General features: G+C 32.0%; 1 protein-coding gene across 1 annotated transcript; it reads left to right on the forward strand.

Annotated features, from left to right (window-relative positions):
* The first annotated feature begins 8,265 nt into the window (after nt 1-8,265).
* LOC129313421 (sugar transport protein 14-like) lies at nt 8,266-11,080 on the forward strand. The gene is made up of 4 exons (XM_054956540.1): nt 8,266-8,537; nt 8,649-8,971; nt 9,734-10,363; nt 10,467-11,080. The coding sequence occupies exons 1-4, from the start codon at nt 8,399-8,401 to the stop codon at nt 10,905-10,907; spliced, it is 1,533 nt and encodes a 510-aa protein (XP_054812515.1). The 5' UTR covers nt 8,266-8,398; the 3' UTR covers nt 10,908-11,080.
* Nucleotides 11,081-18,992: the final 7,912 nt, after the last annotated feature.

Consider the following 18,992-nt stretch of genomic DNA (forward strand, 5'->3'; position numbering starts at 1 on the left):
ATCTCACCTCGTGTTTGTCTCTCACCGTCTTAATTGTGGCTCACTTGTACTGCTTTACTATCTTGCATTCATCTCTCTTGTATCGAGTTTTGTTTTCTCTCTCGCATTTGCCTCGTTCATTCCAGAGATTTCTTGCATTTTCAATCTCTTGATATTTGAAAAAAGCAAATATTAAAAAGGACAGTTTTATAAATTAATTATAATCTAAATATTAAAAAGATCATTTTTGAAATTTAAGAAATGATAGACTATTTCTTTTATTTGATCTTATAATATGGGCTATTTGTGCAAAAGTCCCAAAAAATTATCCCTTGTATTATTTTTTAAGAATTTAAATTCTCTAAAGTTGGTATTCATAGATTTATATGATTTTTTTTAAATATTTTTCGTCATTTTATTATTTTTTATAAAACATAAATTAATCGCCCTTCCTTAAAACTGTAAAGTTTGTGAAATTCACGAATTCTTAATTTAAGAGAATATCGATTCCATTTTTGAAAGCATCTAAAAATAGTGGTTGAAAAAAATCAAGAAGCTAAGAGTAATTATTTTTGGCAAAGGGAAGGGAAGGAGACAGCAGAATAAGCCATTCATAAGATTCTGGAAGCAGCAAGCTAAGTGTGAAGAGATCAGAGAAGGCATATATGTAAGTAATATAATTCATGTTAATTATATAGATCTGTAGAGTCAGAGTTCATCCGTACGTTTTGCCTTGATTGAAGCTACATGATTACTTTGTCATTGTGAATCCATTTCGACAAAATAGAACACACATAGACATGCTTAATTATGATCGATGAGCGAGTTCGATATATGGAATACTATATATTTTATGGGCGCATTGCATGAATTTTTGTCTTTTGGTATCTGTTGCTGATCTTTTCTGTTGCTCCAACTTTCTGAGAGACATTAGAGCCATGACACTTTGGGATTGGAATATCTCTTTAGTTTATTCTTGTAATGATAGCATAGCTCTTGTTAATCTTCTAAACCTTGGTTCTACTTGCTCTGATTCTTTTGGCTCCTTTAATCATCAACCTTTTTAGATTTGTTTAGAGAGGTGGATGGTGAAAGGTGTTAGGCTTTTTTCTTTTGATTTGTAGTCTTTCTTTGTACTCTGGTTAGTTTGTTAATATTTAGTCCCATTTTAATTCCCAAAAAAAAAAAAAAAGAAGAAACAAAGAAGAAGCAAATCACCTTTTTCATTTTTACGGTTATTGAATTCCTTAGTATTTCAGAAGTTTCGTTTTATCTATATGCAACCAAAAAGAGTATTATACATTCTCGAATCCTAAGATTCATTATAGTTCTCTCTCTCCCTCTCCCCCTCCCCCTCCATCTCTCTCTCTCTCTCTCTCTTTCTCTCTGTCACACACACACACAAAATACACACGCACAATTTGAGAGGAGCTTTTGAAAACTGGAGGTATATATAATTTTAATGCAAGCACTCCTTAATTTCATAAATTCTGAGTGCAAGCCCCCAAATAGATTTTGTAGTGAGTAAATATATTTTCTTAAACTAAGACTCTAGGTCCAAGACCTTTAAATGAGATTTACTTACCAATGCATGATATTTTAGGACGGCATATATCTTTGAAACTTGTTTGCTAATGTTGAAGCTTGATTGTGCATCATTAGAAACCCCGGCGAATCTTTTAACCGTTGAATATGGCGCAGTCATACTTAGCTTGAAATGTTAGACTACACAAAATTTGGATCCTTTACTTACGCTCATAATGTATAGTTACTCTATACACACTAACAAAAGTAAAATTCCTGATTTCTCCAATTAAAGCTCGAGAACAAGAAACTTAAAAAAAGGGTTACGATCAGCTGATTTCAAGACCAGATTAATAACCCAAAACCTGTCATCCGTTTCAAGAATGAAGAAACAAAGCAGAAGTGAATGTTCCTTTAGTAAACGATGGCGAATCTGAGACGGCCTATTGCTCTCCAATGGCCAGGTTTTGTCCCTCCCAGAAATCTTGCAAGGTGTTCCTGAGCAAGACATATCTACGATGAAAGCCCCAGACTTTGAGGGCCATCACGGTTCGCCTACCATCTTTGCCATATACCAACACCAGAACTCCTTCACGGATGTTCTCTTGCAGTGGCTCCGAGGGGGACAAGATTTCCTCTGCACAATCTTTTGGCAATGCTATGCGCTTCTTCTTACCAGTGTCATGTCGCTATGCAGCGTGATCCCTCATTCTTGCTCTTCCCTCCCTCGTGCTGCTTCTAACTCTTGCATCAATGCAGCGTAGTTTTCTCCAGATCGGATCGCAGCACGTGCATGGGATGAGACACCTGCAGCGATATTTCTTTTAATTTCTGGCATTGGGTTTCTTCGAAAAGATTGCACACACACACACACACACAAAAGACGCAGTTTTGATGTACTGATAATGAGGTTTAGGCCTTTCCGGGGGCTTTTGCTGCGTATAACTGACAATATGATTACCGTTATTTCTGTTTGTCGGCACTCATTATTTTCGTGAGAGAATCATAAAGAGATTTTAAAATAATCAATTAATTTAAGTTAAGCTTCAAGTGTTAAATTTTAAAAATTTATAACTCAATTTCTCAATTTACAATTATATTATGATGAACTTGTAACTTATTTTTTAAATTTTAATATAATTGAATAATAAAAAAGAATATTCTTTTCTGTTAAAATTTGAAATACAAGTGATAAATTCATTACAACAAAATTGTAAAATTGATAAATTAAGTTGTAAATTCTTAAAATTTAACACTTAAGACTTCTACATCGTTTTCCCTATTTTCTTGTAATAACACTTGGTTATTTATTTATCTTGCATTCACTCGATCTTTTGTGTGTGTGTGTGTGTATATATATAGTGATGAGATGAAACAACTTTTTTGTTTATCTGTTGTCATGAACGATATAGAACAAATAGGATAGCAATTTTTTTTTTTTGGGTAACTTGGATAACAAATTAATAAAAGGCTGAACGTTAGAAAAAACATATTCCATTTGTTTCAAATTACAAGATACGTTTGGACGAAATTTTAAATATCAATAAATCTTATTAAATGCATTTAACAAGCCTTATTTTTTAAAAATAAAAATATAAACTTTTAAAGAACTCTTCATTTAATATATCCAAAAGAGAGAATGACATAAATTAAATAGAGCAAAAAGATAATGTTGGAATAAACCTATAAAATAAAATTTTAATCTTCTCAAAATATTTTATATTTTAAAATATGAAATATTTTTTAAAAATATATTATAATTTGGGACGGGGTAGTATATGGTGGTTTAGCATGGATTTTTTTTTTAATGACAAGTATCGGTTGGAAAACTTATACCAATGCACACCCAACTTTGTTTATTGAAATGTTATCTAAATATTTTAATTTGTTAAATAAAAGTATATTTTTTAAATGGATTGTAATTTAATCAGAATATGTCTTCCTTTTTTAAATAAAACATATCAAATTTTAAGTGTTCCCTCCAAGGTTGTAAGACTTGTGAGTTTAAGTAAATTCACGACAGGGATGTAAACTCAAAATGTAGATTCAGATTATAAATTTATAAAAGTTTACCTCTATGATCAATTTAATTTAAATATATTTTAAATAAAAATTATTAAAATTAAATCTATTTGCATTCATAAATTATTATACTTAATATAGAAATTTTAAAATAGGTCAACTTATTTTTTGATATTTTTTATTAATATTAGTTTTATTTTTCATTGAATCGGATCCTACTACTTCTATGAATCAAATTCTACACAATATATACCTATTTTGCTAAATGAGTTTATGAGCAAATTGGCACAATTTTATGAGCTAGAAACATAAAAATAATAAATGATAGTCAACTTGCGAGTTTAATTGACTTTTATCTAATTCAAGTTTATAAATGAGTCAACACAATTATTGAAACTATAAATGTAAAAATAATAAACTCGTAGAGTTAACGTGAGAGTTTGACAATAATTCTCTCTATACTTTAAAACTTGAAAAGTCTCTTGTATCTTTCAAGTTCAAAATTTAGGAAGAAGTCACGGAATCTCTTCCATTCCATCCCACATATGCTAGCTAAACTGATCCATTATATAGAGTATCGTCCAATGATCCAATCCATTTCATATGTAAGGTTTATTCTTTGAAATAGAAGTATATTGTTAATGTACATCCATGTCACTAAAATAGAACAAATTCTTCTTTTTTTTGGACAAAATACATCATGTTCCAAAAATAGAGGGTGACCGGCACGGGTGCAAATTATATCACGTATTCTCGTAAGCCTTAAAATAAAAATTTATTCCGTTTTCTAAAAAGAAATAATCATATCATATAAAAATTCTAACACTTGTAAAATTAATTAATTGTCATAACAAGACTTTAACGTTTTTGTACAAAATTTTGATAGAATCTCCCATGTAAATAGAATTCTCAAAAATTTTACAACAAAATTTTCATAAAATACAGTATCAATCAGGAGCTTAGCTCCTTCTAGCCAGCAACAGTATATATAGATCAAAATAAAATTCTAACAATAATTTATGTGGAGTACTAATCTTTCTTTTAAATCAAAAATACATACGACTTATATATTTACTTCAAAAGTAATAGTACCAACCACAATTTCCACCTATTGTAGCTATATTGCCCTTCAGAGGTCAGTGGTGGGATCAGCGTCAGCTAACAAATTTGAGACCAAAATAAATTTTTCAGTGAATAGCATTCCCAAAATAAAATTTTAAAAATTTAAATTTTCAAACTCGATTAATGGTGTAAACTAAAAATAATAATTCAACATAAGAAACTTGTAGGTTTGTAAGTCGTAACCATAATCGTAAAATAAGAGTGAATTAGAAGCAAATTATTTTGTCATGCTTAAAGAAAACAATTTACTCACACACAAATCAGAGTGACATAATTGCTAGCCAAAATCATGTAAATATCAAAAACACATTAGTCAACATTTAGAATTTTAAGAACTCAACAGAACAGGTAACAAATGTGAACACACAATTCACGAGGGTAAATAACCAAACGCGGCTTATGTCATGAAAATAAACGTGGACACATAATCCACGAGGGTAAGTAACCAAATACAGTCAAAGTTATGAAAACAAATATGAACACATAGTCCATGAGGATAAATAACTAAACTTAGCTCAAGCTACAAAATCAAAGGCGGGTACAAGGGCCACGAATATCAAACGTGAGAATAAAGCTTACGAGATAAACTAGCTAGTGCATAACCACAGCACGCTACGGGCTAACGGAACTACCGTTAGCAGCAGTGTTCTGTTTAGAGTCCTCTTAAAAAATCATGTTTCAAACATGCGAGAAGAATAATTACTTTTAAAATACAATTTGTATTTTCAATACCAAACTCGCATGAATCATTTCAAATTTCAATGTAGCACTTGTTGAAAATAATATTCATAAATAATGTATAAACTTGCGTTAATTGAATAACCAAGAATTTTTAGAGATTTACAAATAACTAATTTCGTAATCTTTGAAATATATTTCTTGAGAAAATAAATGCACATATCATCATCTAATTATCCATCATTAATATTTCAAAAGTTCCAAAACTAACGTAATTTCTAAGAGTAAAATATTTTAATAAAAGTTTATTGAAAATGAAATTAAAAATAACTTAAGGGGATGCTATTCACTTGCACATTGGAGTTCAAGTTCTCAAAATATTCTTCCTTTAATTCTTGTCCGAGTCATGTTCTTCCACACACCTTATAAATAAAGATATAAATAAATAAAATTTTAACAAAATTTCAAATCAACCACCATCTAAAATTTCAAAACCAACATCATATTTAGAGTTGATCCAAGTGTTATCATTAATATAACTAATCCCCACTAATTTGTTTAAGTCAAAACAATCCATTCATAATCCAATAGCTTCCATACTAACATACTTCTCCCACTAAGCATTATCCTTCATACTTATAACCTTTCCCATTCTTAAGTTAAAAAAATTTTCATAGGTTTTGCACCAATTACTTTAGGTGCATAAATTCTAATTATTTAAGTTATGTATCTAAGCTACTCTCTTTTGATCTTTCCTTAATAGTTTTTTTAACCATATTCAATTCAAATAAGATTTATTTAGCTCTAAAAATTATGACCCATATATTTATATTTATCAAACTTTAGAATGTACTTCCAACTTAAATTTGAATCTTCTCTCTCCTATAACAGCACGGCACAACAGCAACAGAAGGCATGCATAAATTATTTTTTTTTTCAATCACCCACGTACAGTCACAGACAGCAATAAGGGAGCCAAGTTTTGCTACTTTAATCACCAGTTCACATATACACAGAGCAAGAGAAGCCTAAACATGAAACTTCCTTACCTTAACTCACCACGACAGAAAACAAGGATGAAGAAGTTGAAACAGACGGCTGAACAGGGGAGATATAAGTTGAACGCTGTCACTACACACAACAATGTAAGAATAACACGGACAAAACAACACTCAGAGAAGATGCAAAAACAGGGAGCACAGATGGAAAGGAATAACGAGGCTCACGGCTGAACTTGAGGAAGGAAGATCTCATGAGTAAAACCTTCCAGCTCTAACGACTTGATCTTGATCGACGCTGAGCAGTGGCGAGCTTCCTCTGATGCAAGCGACAGCAAGGAACAAAGAAGGAAGAGATGGTCGGTGATGGTAGAAGATTGGAGAACACTCTCAAGTTCTCTCTCTCTCTCTCTCTCTCAGTGCACCGACTGAATAAGGAAGAGAAGGGATAACTTTAATCTGATGAGGGAGAAGGTAGAATGGTAATTTCATAAGGCTAAAATAACTAAAACAAACCCCCTCCATTTGCGCTTCAGCAGATTTGAAACTTGGACCCTTTACATAAATGGTTACATAGTAACCACTAAACCAAGTCTTCTTCTTGTCACACATGTTTCCAAAAAAACACCAACTTATATATATACTTATTATTGTTATTATAATATTTTTTTGGGCTATTACAGAATACATGATAATTAAATGCTTTTTTCGTAAAAATTTTCATGAAAATGCATGGAAAATTAGTACACTAAGTATATCCATATCACGCGTGAACTTTTTCTCCCTTGAATATATTGGTTTCTTTTGGGTTGTTCTTTTCTTTCCTTATATATATATATATATATTTTTTTTTCTCTGCTTTTGTGAGAGAAATTTTTTTTAAGCTGAGAGATCATTTTTAAACACTGCGAAATCCAATTTGACTCCTTCGTGATTTCTTAATTCTATGAGAACATTCAATTTTCTAGCTTTCTCACGAACCAAATCCATGAATGAAAGTCATGTCGTAGCGTTTCCCTTCACAGCTCTGCTAATGACATCCTTAGTTTCTTCTTCTTCACCGGTCGAGGGAAATTGCGTCCGGTTTCGGTGCTCAAGGTGCTCATCACATCTATGTATAATAATAATTTCTAGCTTTCTCGCGAATCAAATCCATGAGGAAAATGGACTTTTCTTGTCTTCAATATTATTGCATCTTAATTATGTTTCTTTCTAATTTTGTAAATTGAAATGCTCAAATTAAAACTTCATGATAAATTGCTAATGAAATATTGAACATTATAATACCGGTATATCTTCACACACCTATGCATAAATGAAAAAATGATCACACCCACACACACCGAATGGACCAACTTACGTATAAAATTATAAGATATAGTATTTTTTAATGTAATTGTTAAATAAATCATGAATATAAATACCAAGTGGGTGTGATGTAGATGCTTGCGGCCTCATATAGCTATCAATTTAGAGCTCAATTTCTGAAAGTATGTATGAAAAAGCATTGCTTGGCAGAAGACAATCTAAATGACTCTTAAATTCCTCCAGATATTAATCTCATGGTTACTAATTATTAGGATACCTTGGACAACAAAAAAATGAATATGAATTTATTTTTTATTTGTTTTTCATATTTTGCGGTAATTAAAATTTGTCTATAGTTTCAAAAGAAGAAAAGAAGAATTATACCAATAATAATAATAATAATAATGATAATAATAATGATGATGACGATGATGATGATGATGAAATTAAGAAAAGAGGAGAAAGACAGGGGAGTAAGACAAGGTGTTGTCGAGTTCTAAGGCAAAGAAAAAGTCAAGTGTCTTCAGCGATCGAGGCTGTTTTCCTAAATCAAGCCAAACTAATTTCCCTTTCTGTTTCATCTTCTCAAACAGATAACCAATAAGCTTTGTGAACGCAGCTCTGCACATAAAGTTCAAGCACTCTTGCTCAGCCATTTTCTGTTTTCAAATTCTATCTCACTACAAACACAATAGTATTTAGCCCTAGTTCCTTCGTAGGTTGACACAGGCATTGACATTAATTACAAAGAAATTGATTCTTAAAAAATGGCTGGTGGAGGATTTACCAGTGCTGGCGGCAAGAGGGCTCATCTATACCAGCACAAGATTACAAGCTTCTTCATCTTTTCTTGCATCGTCGGTGCTATGGGTGGCTCTCTCTTCGGCTATGATCTCGGTGTTTCCGGTGTGTTCCTGCTCATATATATATATATATATATAATTAATTGGTTAGTCCCAGTACGTGTGTGTGTGTGTGTGTGTACATGGTTCATTCATGATTTTGATATCTGTGAAGGTGGTGTGACGTCGATGGACGACTTTCTGAGAGAGTTCTTCCCGCATGTGTACGCAAAAAAGCACGCGCATCTTAAAGAGACAGATTACTGCAAATACGATGATCAGATATTAACATTGTTCACTTCGTCTCTGTACTTTGCGGCCCTGGTTTCGACATTTTTTGCTTCCAGTCTAACAAAGAACAAGGGCAGAAAAGCCAGCATCATCGTCGGATCTATAAGCTTCTTCGTCGGAGCTGTCATTAACGCAGCTGCAGTGAACATCGCCATGTTGCTCATCGGCCGTATCCTTCTCGGCGTTGGCATCGGATTCGGTAACCAGGTATGTTTCATTCACTTGTCAATACATAACACAAATTAGGCCACTTTCGATCGTGTTTAAATGACATATGTATGATTTTATATATGCAGCGTGATTCTGATCATAATTGGGAAAGACTGGAAATTTTCAACAAGCATAGGACAATATAGATTCAATCTTTTGTTACTTTTAAACGTCTCCTTTGATGAAACCAAGATATGATCATCAAGAAGACAGATTAAGTGCCATGATATTTAATTTCTTTTTTCGAAAAAAGATCAATTACTAAAAAGAAATTATTTTACAACACATAAGTTTGCAATAATTCTTAAGGGAAAGGGGATTGAAGAGCTTTAAGTCTTGAGAAAGTGCCATGACATTTCAGATGGCTAGTCTGGTTTAATTTCAATAAATAATTTGAAAGACTAATGTTATTGATGAATTTTATATTTCAGTTGCCCAAAATGTTAGAAACATAACACCCACACAAACAAAAGCTCTTAAATATCATAAATACTTTACAGAATATAGGTTCTTTGTGTTTGTTCTTTAATCCTGTAAGATGTGTGTAGTAAACAAAGATTATTCAATAGAGTACTTTTTTTAGTTTTCTTTCTAACGCTAAAGTAGGCGTTAATCTCATTACATATGATATGAACGTTCCATATCTTATGCGAAGACGCGAGTGATTTTTAGGCTAAAATTGAAAATATGCAGATTTTAATAGATGTTTAAATTATATTGTCATGCTTACATATATGAATTGTTGACAAAATAGTGCAGGCTGTTCCCTTGTATCTTTCTGAAATGTCTCCAGCTAAAGTACGAGGAGCGGTGAACCAACTATTTCAATTAACAACTTGTATAGGAATTCTGGTAGCAACACTGGTGAACTATGGCACGGAGCAGCTACATCCTTGGGGGTGGAGATTATCTCTAGGTTTAGCCACAGTTCCTGCAACATTAATGTTCATAGGAGGCGTGTTGTGCCCAGAGACACCAAACAGTCTCGTCGAACAAGGCAGGATGGAAGAAGCAAGAACCATACTAGAGAAGATCAGAGGCACCGCTAACGTGGACGCAGAATTCGAAGATCTGATTGAGGCAAGCAGAGAAGCTCAGGCCATAAAGAACCCATTCCAGAACCTATTGCTAAGAAGGAACAGACCCCAACTTCTCATTGGAGGGATAGCTATCCCGGCTTTCCAGCAGCTAACCGGGAATAACTCGATCCTCTTCTATGCTCCTGTCATCTTTCAGAGTTTAGGGTTTGGGAATGGAGCTTCACTGTACTCTTCTGTTATTACCAGCGTTGCCCTCGTCGTGGCTCCTCTCATATCAATGGCTGTCGTCGACAAGTTTGGTAGAAGAGCCCTATTCTTGGAAGCTGGTGCTGAAATGTTAATCTGCTTGGTAATCTTACAACTCTTCCATATATGTTTTATATGTTAATCCTAGTTTTGTTAATTGTTACAAGATTGTTTACAAATATTAACTTGATAATTTACATGCATAGGTGGCGGTGGCGATAGTTTTGGCATTAGAGTTTGGAGGAGGGAAACAACTGTCAAGAGGGATAAGTATATTTCTGGTGATAGTGATATTCTTGTTTGTGTTGGCGTATGGAAGATCATGGGGTCCATTGGGTTGGCTAGTTCCAAGTGAGCTTTTCCCATTAGAGATAAGGTCGTCAGCACAGAGTGTAGTGGTGTGTGTGAACATGATCTTCACGGCGTTGGTGGCACAGTTCTTCCTGGTCTCACTATGCCATCTCAAATATGGAATATTCTTGTTGTTTGGAGGGTTCATTGTGATCATGAGCACGTTCGTATTTTTCTTTTTACCGGAAACTAAGAAAGTTCCGATCGAGGAGATTTATCTACTGTTTCAAAACCACTGGTTCTGGAGAAGATATGCAGAGGATGATCCCGCCCAGTCGCTTTATAATACTACCTAGGTATTCTTCATCGTGATCATGAGCTTGTTCGTATTGTTCGATGAATAAGGCCAATTCCTAAAGATGCTTAAAGAGTAATCTGATTGTGCGTCCGAGGCAGCCCAGCCACCCAATGTAAGGCGTGGCTTTCTATTTGTGTGAATCAGCAATGCCAGCCCGTGTTCCGCCGGCTGGGGGGGGGGGATAACATGGGAGGGAACACTAATGGCATTTAATTCTCTTTGCGTGGGATTTTATATTGATTGTCCAGAAAATTACAAAATTCATTTTAATTTCATGTTTTATTTTTCCTCTCTATTCACTCCATTTAGTATCACAAGACACTTTTTTTTTAATATCATGTTAAAAAGTAGAAGATATTTTGAGTCTTTCGGTGCATAATTAATATAATTTTTTAAAAATAATTTTAATTATTATACCAATAAAATAATTTTAATTATAGAATGTAAATTAGTTAAAAATTTCTTACAATACTAAAGGAAGAGAGTATAATTTAAATAACATCATTGAAAGTTAAACTTCAATCATTCAAATTAATTTATTAGAACGCTTAGGCATATACACTCCTGACAAAAAACAGAGTCTATGGATGGTCAACGCTATGAATAGGTCCGAGCTCCAAGGGCAACAACAACAACAACAACAACAAGCCTTTATCTCACTAGGTGGGGTCGATTACATGGATTGCAAGACGCTATTGTGCTCTATTATTTATTAAGTTTTTAGAGCTCCAAGGGCTCGATTAGCAATTATCTTATCATAGAAGAAACCTTTGTTAGGCTCTCTTCTTGGCAAAGAAAATTCCTAAATATGGCAGGCCGATCAGTTCTAATCAAATCTGTCTTATTAGCTCTTCCCTGCTATTATATGTAGACGATTCTTCTTCCTAAGGGCATTATCAAGGAAATTGAGGCCTATAGCCAGAGGTTTCTATGGTCTCATAAACTGGAGAAACGCAAGATACATCTTATTTCCTGAAAAATAGCCAAAGAAAGCAAGCAACATGGAGGTCTGGGGTTTAAAGATTTATATAGTCAGAACATTGCATTTATTATGAAGTTTTGTTGGAGTCTACTCACCCAATCTGATGTCCTATGGGTTAAGTGCTTAAAAGCAAAATATAGATGTGGTGGTCATCATATCCCGTCAGTTTGTAAGAAGCGTTCTTCTTCTAGAATTTGGGAGGGAATCACAGCTATTTGAGACCTTTTTTATGCTGGAATTGGTAGGAAACTAGGTAGTGTCCTTGATACGAAGTGTTGGTAGGGTTTATGGTCTCCACTTGATAAGCCTCTCTTGACCTTGGTTGACAAAAATCTTCATCTCCTCAATCCTACTGCCACTGTTAAGGATTTTGTCAAGTTAGATGGTTCTTGGGATATTAATGCTTAGAGAGCTTTCTTACCAGACTAGGTGGTAGTTAAAATCTGCCGTATGACTCTATCTAACTGTTACACTAGTGATTCCTTTTGTTTGGAGAGTTGCTTTTGATGGCAGGTTCAATGTCAAATCTGCATATGATTTTGTTTTTCATAATAAAACAGCTCCTTCAAACCCTCTATGAAAGAAGTATTGGAAATGGCTAGTGCCGGAAAAAATTCATTTTTTTTTCTTTGGCAAGCTTTTATTGGGAGAATTCTTATTAACTCACTAGCTAAGATCCAACCTAGACTCTCCCCTACTAGGGATTATCCTTTTGAGTGTCAGAGAGAGGGGAGTGTTGTACACATTATATGTGATTGTCTTATTTGTCATGAATTTCGGCAAAACTTGATTTCTCCTAACTTTTATTCTAGTTTCTTTTGTTGCAACTTGCAAGAATGGTTCAACTGGAATTCCAAGCAGTAGCCTGCTAGCAAGAAATTCTCTAAATGGGCTTGGTTGAAGATATTTGGACTTGGATGCTAGTTGATATGGAAAAATATATGCAACTCAATATTTAAAGGATCTCGTCTCACCGCATATGAACTAATTCATAGTGTTCTTTATTATCTTCATGAGAATATTATTGATAATCAACTCAAGCACATCATATTGTCTAACTCTATTACAACAGAAAGTATATGGATATCACGACCAATCAATACTGTTCATATAGATATGGATGCCTCAATTAATCCCTGGCAACATGCTACTTGCATAGGCCTCATTAGAGACTCTAATGGATAATGGATCTAGGGGTTTTGTAGAGACTTGGGAGATGTTCTAGTCATAATAGCAGAATTACTTAGCTTGCCATTAAAACCAGATTGGAGGTATGTCATCAACTTAGTTTTCAGAAAGCCTGCCGCCATTTGGACTCTTTGAACGCTGTCAATATGCTTCTTCGAGATTCAGTGGTCATCATCATTGGAAAGTTGAAATTAATGCCACACGTAGTTTTATATATGGTAATGTGGAGGTTGAGATTCATCATGCATATCAAGATGTCCTTAGATATGCAAATGTGATAGCTCAAAATAGCCACAGAGGTGGTGGAGAAATTGCTTTTGTTATGATATCCTTGCTGATTCTTATGTATTTTTACAGGAAGATAGGCTAATGGCTGCCTAGATACCCTCGTCTTTTTGCAATCTCAAGCCCCAAGCTTGCCTTCCTTATTTTTTTAAAAAAAAAAAACAGAGAGAGAGAGAAGAAACCTTTGCTGACCCGTCAACTTTTGTGAATACTGCACTACTCCCAAAATTCTCTCATGAAAGGGAGGAAGGATTGCAATTTTGTATATATTTAATTTAATTTGAGAATTATTAAACTTTCATTTAACTATCCTTGGTTTTGCACGCAATAGGTTAACTGGGAGAGAGTATATGTCATCAGCCAATATCAATATTAATATTAACATTAACATAATAAATATAAAATATTTACAGCAAATCATGTAATTTATAAAGCATAAACATGCACTAAGTGTTGTTGGCCAAAGGAAAAGAAAGAAATGAGTGAACATAACGGCAAACTTAATTACATGCCACTTGGTTATTTTTGGTACTTTTTGAAATTATTTTAATTAATGTAGGCATGAGAAATACAATTTGACCAAACACTTCTCACTCTTCATAATACACATAATGAAAGGATTAAGGGCGAAAATGAAAAGATATGTCATTTTTCATGGAATTAAGAGAATAACTATTTTTATTGGCATGTGACATATGATCAATTAGAAGATAGACGTGTCTTACAATTTGAACAAGGGAGTGCAAAATTAGTTTTTGTTAAAAAATATTATAAGATTATAATGTTTTAATTATTATAACTTATAGATAATCTAAATACTAACACTTAATGAAAAATATCTACCATCCTCTACGGCTCTTCAAAATTGGATTCAATAAGCTGAATGAGTTTGTCTCTTTTGAATCATTTTATTTCATATATAACTTTCCTCAACTAGACGCTTTTGAGCTTGATTAACTAGTGCAGATACAAAATTTGGGAAATGAGTATAATGTAACTCATTATTAATATAGAACTTTAATTTTGAGAGAAGCAAACAACAATGGCTATTATCACCGGGGGAAAATAGAGTAACTATTGTACATTTGATTTTATAAGTGGGAACGACTGCCAAAACGCAAGCATTTTTTTTGAAAAATAAATGAACTTTAATTTTTCTTTAATGAGATTCTTTTTTCACCTTCAATATAAGGACTTGGATTCAATACCTGTAGCAATTACAGCCATCCAATACTTGTCCACACATGTCACCATCCTATGCTTTCAAGAAAGTCAATGATTTTAATAAATTTTGAACAGCCATATGTGAGAAACACTGAATCCTCCCCTCTTAATCAGCATCATGTTGTCATTATTCACCTTATTTTTCGCCTGAAATATTGAGATGTTAATTTCAAATCTTTGCCTTTGTATAATTATATATTCCGTACATTTAATGTATAAGACATTTTCTCAAAGTATTATATTTGAAAACATAAGGTAATTTTTCAAAGGTTTGGCTCAGAATTATTTACTAGATCTTAAATAAGGTTGAATGAAAGCTGTATACGAACTATAACGAATCACACTTAACCAATTTCTGTTTTCATCTCATAAAACACATTAGTATTTAACCATAGATCGTCTGCGAGGTGACATAGACATTCACATTACGAAGAAAATATTAATAAGAAATAATGGCCGGTGGAGGATTTACCAATGCTGGAGCCAAAAGTGCTCATCTATATGAACTCAAGATTACAAGCTTCTACTTCATCTTCTCTTGCATTGTTGGTGCTATGGGTGGCTCTCTCTTCGGCTATGATCTTGGTAAGTGTCTCCGGTGAGTTGATCCTGCTCATGTGCGCGCGTGCGTGTATAAAGTTATTTGGTCCGTCACATACGTATGGTTCATTCATGATCTATTATATGTTTATGAAGGTGGCGTGACATCTGTGGACGACTTTCTGAAAGAGTTCTTCCTGCATGTGTTTGCGAACAAGCACGCGCATCTTAAAGAGACAGATTACAGTAAACGATGATCAGATATTAACGCTGTTCACTTCTTCTCTTTACTTCGCAGCCTTGGTTTCGACATTTTTTGCTTCAAGTTTAACAAAGAACAAAGACGGGAAAGCTAGTATTATCGTTGGATCTATAAGCTTCTTCATCAGAGTTGTCATCAATGCGGCTGCAATGAACATCGCCATGTTGCTCATTGTTCGTACTCGCAGAGCCGTGTGAAGATATTTTGAGGCCTAAGGCAAAATTATTAGTAAAACCTAACATGTGTAATTGTTCCTTCAAAAAAAAAATGCACTCATCATTTTTCACAAAATTATATAATTTTATAGTGATTCTAATAAAATATTAAATTAATTTAATAGTTAAATGAAAATTAGTATTGACAAAGTGCTCATAGCCCATCTTATATATTGAGATAGAATATTAATAATGATATGAGATGGCAATACATTTTTAACAAAAAAGATATAAATAAGACTAATAATATGAATAGTTAATGTGAAAAACTAATAAAAATTTTATAAATGATAAATGAGATTTTTAATAAGACTTAAAGATATTATGTTGATGGTCTAAAACTACACAAAGTCTTGATACTAACGTTTGTTAATGTTTTAGACTTTAGAATAAGAAAAGGAGAAAGTGAAAACTGAAACCGTGTAAGGAATTTAATACAAGCTAATGTAGTATAAATTAATATTTTATTGATCTCACTATTCTTTTTTATGTGGATAATGAACTCAGCTTGATAATTAATGTTACAATGAGAATAATTAGAACTTTTTGACAGGAAAAAAATCAATACTTTTTATTAAATATTATTTATTTGATTTTTATAATAATAATATAATAAGTACAATTGTATCTTTTCGAAATGTCTCTGACTAAAATACAAGGAGCATTGAACCAACTATTTCAGTTAAGAACCTGTTCCATTGGGAATTCTAGTTGCGACCGACCCGGGTGAACTACGGCATGGAGAAGCTACATTCAAGGAGATGGAGATTATCTCTAGGTTTAGCCATAATTCCACCGTTACAAAAAAATTAACTTTTAACAACGATTGAAAATTGAAAAGTTGCCGCTCAAAACTTTCAGTGACGACAAAAAGTCGCCACAATATTACCATGAGAACTCTTATCGCTAATTTTATATGTGATAATAAAAATTGCTGCTAAAAGTAGAGAATTGGTAGCGACAAATGTCGTCACAAAAAACCACACATTAGCGATGACTTAATAATGCTAGTTTCACTCACATGGTGCTATGTCACCCTCCACATGTCGCCCCCACCTCACGCCATATGTCATCATGTCACCAATTTATATTTTCGTTTCACAAGTTATCTTTTTCAAAATTTGAACCTGTGACCTCATTCTTTTGTGTCCCACATTTTGCCATTAAGCTGAAATAAATTTGCAATCTATTATTGCCTAATTAAATATATGCTCCCTCTGTTCATTTTTAACCGAATCTCACCCTCAATAAATAGTTGTTTACTTTCAAACTAACCTTATCTTTTCATATTTACCTCCATTAAATACCCTATAATAAATATAAAGTCATTATTTATAGGGGCACTTTTGAAAAAAAGAATAATTACACCTCGAAAGATTAAAAAATGTCTTATATTTTTAACATCTAACTCCTCAAAAAATGCTTTATATTTTAAACGAAGGGAGTATATATATATATATTATTAAACTATGCAAACATACATATATCTTAAATATTAAATATTATAAAATATCATTACTTGCATTAAACACTTCAATTTAATTCTTTTAATTTATTAAAATTGAAAATTATATTTTTATTTTGTCTAAAGTAAACTATAAATATAGTTGATACAATATCGTTTCTATTATTTATTTTTAATTTTTTACCTCTTGAGGTTATTATAATATTTATTTTAATATTCATATTTATAATTATAATATAAAAAATCTAGAAATAAATAGTAAAAATATAGATGATTATAAAATATTTCATAATTATTTATTCAATAGTTCATAATTATTTATTTTTCTAGCTAGTTTTATTTAAAATTTTATTTTTACTTTTAATTAACAATAACTCTAAAGTAATGTAATTGGCTTGTTTTTACATTACATTTTACTTTTTTAATTAATTTTTTTTTAAATTATAATTTTATAAGAAAATTATACACTATATTATCTAATTTTTTTATATTTATGTTGCAAAATAGAAACAAAGAAAAAAATAAATCATATAGCATCACATACATAGATATATTTCATATATTGTAAAAGTTAAAAGTAAAATTTTAAAATATCTCATTTTTCTTCTTTTTATCTTTCTCTTTCTTGTCATTAGCCGTCAAATTGAGAACATCTAAATCAATATCAAACTTTAAAGTTACTAATATTAAATGTAAAATTTAAATTGAAAAATAAAATTAGATGAAATATCATTCTATGAATGAATAAATTTAACTATCACACGTCTAATTATTATAAACAAGTAGTGTTATTATTTAAAATATCAACTTAGGTATAAAACATTTGAAAACAAAGACTCATCATTACAGCATTATATGCATTTCAAATTAAAATATCAAACACTAGATTTTGAATGAATTTATCACTTCACATAGGGGTATACATTAGTTAATTCAGTTAGATTTACTATTAATTGACCAAACCAATTAACCAAACTAGCCTAAGTAGTTGAACTAAATCAAACCAAACATTATTTGATAACAAAAAATAATATAAAATAATATATTTTGGCTTAATTTTTTATTCTGGCTCATTAACATTAAATAATGCCTTAACCTTATCTTATATGAAAGTTACAATTTAACTATAAAATATATTAAATGAAAACTCATTATGTTATTTTATATATTCAATATAAAATTACAATAATACAACCAAATTAATGTCTTAAAATGTTAAATATTAGATTAAATAAAAAATGAAAAAATAAAAATTATGATAATAATACAAAATCAAACTTTTCAATGATGATTTTAAATGTTGCCGCTGAAAGTCTTACTTTCTACAGTGAATCTATTATTAACTTTCAGTGGTGACTTATATGTCATTGCTGAAACTTACAACATATTTATTATAACATAGATTTTTAAGAAATTATAACATATTTTAAAATATATCGATAATCGGTGATGACTCTAAAAAATCACTGCTAAGAGTCTCACTTTCTACGACAATTCTAAAAAGTCATCACTAAAACTTAGATCTTCAGTGGCGACATGTACTTGTTGTCGCTAAAAGTTTGACAATCAGTGACAACTATATATTACCGCCGTAGAAAGTCACCTTTTTAACAGCGACTTTAAATTTTGCCATAGAAAGTCAACTTTTAGCAGTGATTTTTACTGTCGCCATAGATTATTAACATAGTTTATTTTAATAAAATTTGACAGCGTTTAAAGGGTCCAAACAAAGTGGACTTTCTAAAAACCAAGTTGATGACATACCTCTAATCTAGTTTTAATGGAAAGTAACTCTGCTCCTATGACTGAGACATCTCCCAAGTCACTACAAAACCCCTGGATCCATTCTCCATTAGAGTCTCTAATAAGGCTTTTGCAAGCAACATGTTGCTAGGGATTAATTGAGACATCCACATCTATAT

Source organism: Prosopis cineraria, unplaced genomic scaffold (genome assembly GCF_029017545.1).
Source record: "Prosopis cineraria cultivar Desert tree isolate PC_DT_omini unplaced genomic scaffold, ASM2901754v1 PC1, whole genome shotgun sequence".
In the NCBI taxonomy this organism is placed as follows: domain Eukaryota; kingdom Viridiplantae; phylum Streptophyta; class Magnoliopsida; order Fabales; family Fabaceae; genus Prosopis; species Prosopis cineraria.

Excerpts from the sequence above, each read along its gene's own strand:
- LOC129313421 (XM_054956540.1), top strand. The coding sequence starts at position 8,399 with ATGGCTGGTGGAGGATTTACCAGTGCTGGCGGCAAGAGGGCTCATCTA. Across the intron at positions 8,972-9,733 it reads GCATCGGATTCGGTAACCAG|GCTGTTCCCTTGTATCTTTC; the intron begins GTATGTTTCATT and ends AAAATAGTGCAG. Across the intron at positions 10,364-10,466 it reads CTGAAATGTTAATCTGCTTG|GTGGCGGTGGCGATAGTTTT; the intron begins GTAATCTTACAA and ends TTACATGCATAG.